General features: G+C 57.4%; 1 protein-coding gene across 2 annotated transcripts; it reads right to left on the bottom strand.

Moving 5' to 3' along the window:
- Positions 1-1,027: 1,027 nt before the first annotated feature.
- LOC141498329 (diphosphoinositol polyphosphate phosphohydrolase 3-beta-like) lies at positions 1,028-2,231 on the bottom strand. Of its 2 annotated transcripts, none has more exons than XM_074201410.1 (2): positions 1,986-2,231; positions 1,028-1,699 (listed from the first exon to the last, which is right to left on the bottom strand). In XM_074201410.1, exon 2 carries the CDS (start codon positions 1,681-1,683, stop codon positions 1,108-1,110), a length of 576 nt encoding a protein of 191 aa, XP_074057511.1. In that variant the 5' UTR covers positions 1,684-1,699; positions 1,986-2,231; the 3' UTR covers positions 1,028-1,107. The 2 variants fall into 2 exon arrangements, with proteins under 2 accessions (XP_074057511.1, XP_074057512.1); XM_074201411.1 differs by having other exon boundaries at positions 1,028-1,696.
- Positions 2,232-4,872: the final 2,641 nt, after the last annotated feature.

Genomic DNA, 4,872 nt, shown 5'->3' with positions numbered 1-4,872 from the left:
TCAAAATGTGAAAAGGTCCAACTTGAATTCTGATATGGAGGAGAAAGTTCCAGAAGAAGTGCTTCTGTCCTAGAAGGGAGTCTTTCGAAATTTTCAGTGGGTTCCAAAGTAAAGTTAATCTTAGCAAATACCAATCTGTTGTTCGATGGAGGGTCCCCTGCACAGTTTTCTGTTCCCCCTCAAGGTATAACTCTCCTAGGTGCTCAATTTTGGGGTTGCTATCACCATGAGAGAGGTTCCCAGGAGGAAGGGGAGAAGAAGAAGGGGAGCACCTGCTAACCCCCTGTAACATTTTCTTAAGAACCTGAAGTCATCTAAACAACGCTTGTGTCCATGCAATGGGTGGAAGTGACCTAAAATAGTGGCCAAACACTTTGGGGGGGGAGGGGGAACACCCAGAATTTTTTCTCGGGCAGAGTTGCCAACCTTAAGAGAAGGGTGAAGGAGTGGCACACCTGTGCATTTCCCAGGCTACCAATCATCCTGTGGGCCCCCTAGATGATCTTGCTGATTTTGAGTTGGAGTGCGGGCTCTGCCTGTGGCCACACAGTCTGCTATTTTGCCTCAGGGATGGCCACCTGCATTGTGGAGGCCTTCCGATCCCCAGACCCCCCCCCCCCCTGCGGACACCGGGCCGGGCTGGGCAAGCCATCGAGCTAGAGGAGTGGAATATAGACTAGAGAAGGGGGTGGGGTGGGGCGGGAGGGGCGGGGTAGGCACGCAGTTAAGGCATCTTTTGAAAAATCCCTTACGGCTTTGGTTTGACTGAATGAACTATTTTACACGGGGACGGACCAAGGGTGAGATCTCCGGGCATCCGCAAAGCGGGCAAAGGGAATACACAACGCACGAGGGTGGCCTTCGAATTTCCAGACGCTAGCAGGTGAACGCGGACCAGCTCCCCCCCCCCCCGCCCCCTCCCCCCCCGCGATCCCCACCCCCCAGGCTCGCCGCCGCCGCTTCCCCCCTCCCTCGGCCCTCCCCGAACCCCCCCGGCCCCCTCCCCACGCGCCCCCCTTCCCCCGTGCTCTTCTTCCCCCCCCTCCGGCCCCCTCCCCCTGCTTTTCGGGGTGGGGGTTCGTTTCCCCGGCCGGCCCGGGCCCCTCTTTATCTGCCGGCGCCCGGGATCGGCTCGGCCGCGCCGCGGCCGTCGTCGTGGTCGTCGTGGTCGTCGTCGTGGTCGTCGTCGTGGTCGTCGTCCTCCTCGTCTCCGCCGTCGGGGCCGGCGGCGGCCGGCGGGGCCCCCCCGGCCGCCTTCCACTTCTCCAGGTACTCGGCTTGGACGGGCTTGTGGCCCTGCAGCACCTTGATGGCGTCCTCCACCTTGAACCACTGGCGCTTGCGACCGATGTTCACCGAGTCCTCCCAGGCCTCCAGGATCTCGGTGACGGCCAGCACGTAGACGTGGGTGCGGTGCTTGCGCTCCGGGTTCTCGAAGAGGCCCAGCAGGCGGCCCAGCTTGCCTCGGACCCCGGCCTCCTCGTAGACCTCGCGCACGGCCGCAGCGCCGGGCTCCTCCTCGGGCTCCATGCCCCCGCCGGGCACGATCCACTGGTCGGGGTGGCCGCTGCTGCTCACCAGCAGCACCTCATCCTCCCGCTCGCCGCGGAAGCACAGGCACGCCGCCCGCTGCTTGAAGCCCTCCGGGTCGTAGGTGCGGGTCTGATCCGGCTTCAGCTTCATCTTGGCGGAGCCGCTGCTGGGGAGGGGGAGGCCGCCGCTGGGGTGGGGGGAGGTCTAGGCTGGGGGGGGGGGCTGCCGCGGGGGGGGGCGGAGAAGAGGCCGCCGCCGCGGCCGGGGCGGCCGGGGTACCCGGAGCGGCCGCGGGAGTCCGGCTGCGCTCGCCCCGGCGACGGAGGCGGCCCCTCCGTAGGGGACCCGGGGGCCGGGGGGGGGGGGCGCTCGCCTCGGGGCCGGGGTTGGGGCTGGGGGGACCACTGCCTCCGCCTCCCTCGGACCCGCCCGGCCGGGATGCTGCTGCTTACGCCTGGCTCGCCTGCGCCGTCTCCTGCGCCGCCGCCGCCGCCGCCGCCGCGCTCTCCCGGGCCGCCACGGTCCCCGCTGCTGCCGCGCTCTCCGTAGCTGCCGCTCGCTCCGCCACGGTCGCCGCCGCCGCTGTCACCGCGCTCCCGCCGCCCCCGCCGCCGCCGCTGCCGCCGCCGCCGCCGCCTGGAGCTGGGGAGAAAAGGGAGAGGTGCCGACGCACGAGAGCCCCGCCGCCAACCAGAGCCCAGGGCGAGGAGGCCGGCTATAAAAAGGGGAGGGAGGGGGGGAGGAGGATGGGCAGGGAAGGGGGAGGGTGCTTCGGGAGCCAAACGCAGAGCGGGAGGAGGGGAGGAGGACAGGAAGAGGCGAGGGGCTGGTACACCGCGCCCCCGCCGGCCCGACCGCGATGAGCCCGACCAGGAGGCGCGGGCCGCGGGGGGGCCCCCTCGAGGGAGCCGCGCGTGCCCGCCGCCCCCCCCCCCGTCCCCCGCGCCTCGCCCCTCGGAGGTCCCGGTCCAGAAGCCCCCGCCCCCGCCTCCCTTCGGCTCCCTCTACCTGCAACCCCGCCCCCCCCAGACGGGCTCGACGCCCTCTGAGGAAGCAGAAACGCACCCCCCGTGCACCCCCAAAAGGGAGGGGGCATAGAGCAGGATTCGGAAGCCCCCCCCCCCCCCGGCCGCTTTGGTGAGCACACGCCTTCCCACTCAGCCGGAGCTGACTCCTCCGAGGGCACAGATCGGACCCAGGGGTCCGTGGACCCCTCACGGCCTCCTCGGGCTGCCCAGGTTCTAGTTGGGTCGGATCGGGGCACCCCAGCTCATCCCATTCTGGCTTCTAAAAGCCACCTGCCCAGGACTCCAGTTCCACCCAGGAGCCTGGAGAGCCACATGAGGCTACAAGTGGGACGTCAAGAGCCATGGCAGGGAAGCTGGGGGTCCTAAGCTGGGCGCCATCCTTTTCCGCCATTCCCCAGGGCATCCTGGCACCAATAAATTTCAAAGGCCCACCTTGGGGAGTGCATTCTTCCCCACCTTGAACAAGAGGGACAAGGCAGCACAGAAGTTGACACCAGTCCCACGTTTTGCCAGGACCCTCTCCTTAACCCTTCTGAATCTTCAAGCCTTCCCTCCGAGGGAAAACAAAGAAAAGACAAGTACTAGGGCCATCATGGTGCATTGGGACCTCCTAGTGAGAACTGGGGTTCCAAAAACACTGAAATTTGCCCCTAGTTTTCAGGTGGCTTTGGCTGCAGGATGTCACCTGGTTCATTTTCTCAAACGGATTCTCCTCTTTCTCTTTACATAGGAAAACTTTATGATTCATTTTAGTTTTAGAAAGAATATTTAGGAAGGAGCTGATCCTCAGGTTTTGCAGTTTTGGTCACCTCTGCAGAATGCCTGGTAACCTCTCATCTCCTTCTGTGCCCTATCTCCTCCTCCAGCACCCTATCTCTTCAGCTTCTAATTTTCAAAGTTTTTCCCTTTCTCTTTCTTTCACAAGACGTTCATTTCTTCCAGACTTCATCATTAAGTTACAAACAGAGACCCATTCTCTCATTTTTTTCTCTTTCTGCATATACATTATAACTCCCTTGTCACTGCTAAGTTACTGAAAGGCCCCATTTTCTCCTCAACTCTTCAGTTACCCCTGAAGCCCCAAGATGTAAATCTTCCAAGCCACAAGCCCCTATTCCAAGGCATTCTCTCCCATAGAAATGGCCTGGAATAGCAAGTGTCACCCTATCATGTAGACAATTCTTTTTCTTTTAATTTTTAAAAATTTTTTTTCATGTAAACAATTCTAATCAGCTTTTAAAACCTACATTCCCCCCCCCACATCCCATTTCTGCATTGTACTCAGTATTGTATTATAAATATAGATACTGCACTGGTTACTTTTGTCCTGTGCTATATAATAATATATATATATATATATTGCAAAGGCATGTTCTGCATCATATTATAAATATCTATGTGACATGACCTACTGCCACAAGAACTCAGAGAGGAGTTATTTCTCCCATAAAAAACATGGTGACCCATAATGAGATTACAAAACTCAAACTTACATTTTAGAAACTATCCAGTGGGCACAAGACTACATGGACATTGGAAGAATTTTCAAGGGCAAAATTTAGCCAAGACAGAAAGACTGCTGACAAAAAAGCAAAGAAAAATCACCCCAAACTCTCTATATCCTGTGTAAATCTATATATTATTGTTTTGATCTCATATTTGAAAACTCAGCTTCTTAAAACATGAGACTGAGTCTGGTGGCTGCCCAGACACCCTGATGAGCAAGCCAATGTGATTCAAGGTTTTAAGGCAAGGACTGGACCCAGAAATTCTGACTTTGGACAGACCACTTGAGCCCCGCCCCCCCAACCCATGTGGCTTATTATCTCAATACAAGGTGTCTTTTTTACCCTCCTTTTTCTGGCAGGCACCTAAGATACTCGTTTGCAGGTGGTAGCCATTATCTGTAGCTCTACCTGTGGTTCTGATCACTTGTTAGGTAGTCCTGCTTCAGTGGCTCTGGTCTTGATTAAAACTCTGCAGTGGCTAACTCAGAGAAGCCCCTTTTGAGTCTGGTTCTGGTTCTGTTCATCCCTGGTAAGCCCCAACACTGTGCTTAAGTGATCCTGGTAAGAAGGCATAAGTGACATCTACATCATAGCTCAGATGTCATCTGGGGAACTCATTCTTTCAATTTCCTACTTTGTTATCTGTCTACAGCATGGTCACAACAAGAAAATAGACTGACATGGAAATTCACTTTGAGGGGTTCAATGAATTGATTTTAAAACATTTGTTTCTGTTAACTGACTTCTGTTCATTGGCTTCAGTGATTCTAATTGATAGAAAAATTGGGTTGCCAAATCATTTT

Source organism: Macrotis lagotis, chromosome X, assembly GCF_037893015.1.
Source record: "Macrotis lagotis isolate mMagLag1 chromosome X, bilby.v1.9.chrom.fasta, whole genome shotgun sequence".
Classification (NCBI taxonomy): Eukaryota; Metazoa; Chordata; class Mammalia; order Peramelemorphia; family Peramelidae; genus Macrotis; species Macrotis lagotis.
Note: the sequence above shows the minus strand (reverse complement) of the source record. Positions and strands in the feature narration are given on the sequence as shown.

Coding starts and splice junctions, on each gene's coding strand:
- LOC141498329 (XM_074201410.1), bottom strand. CDS start 1,683: ATGAAGCTGAAGCCGGATCAGACCCGCACCTACGACCCGGAGGGCTTC.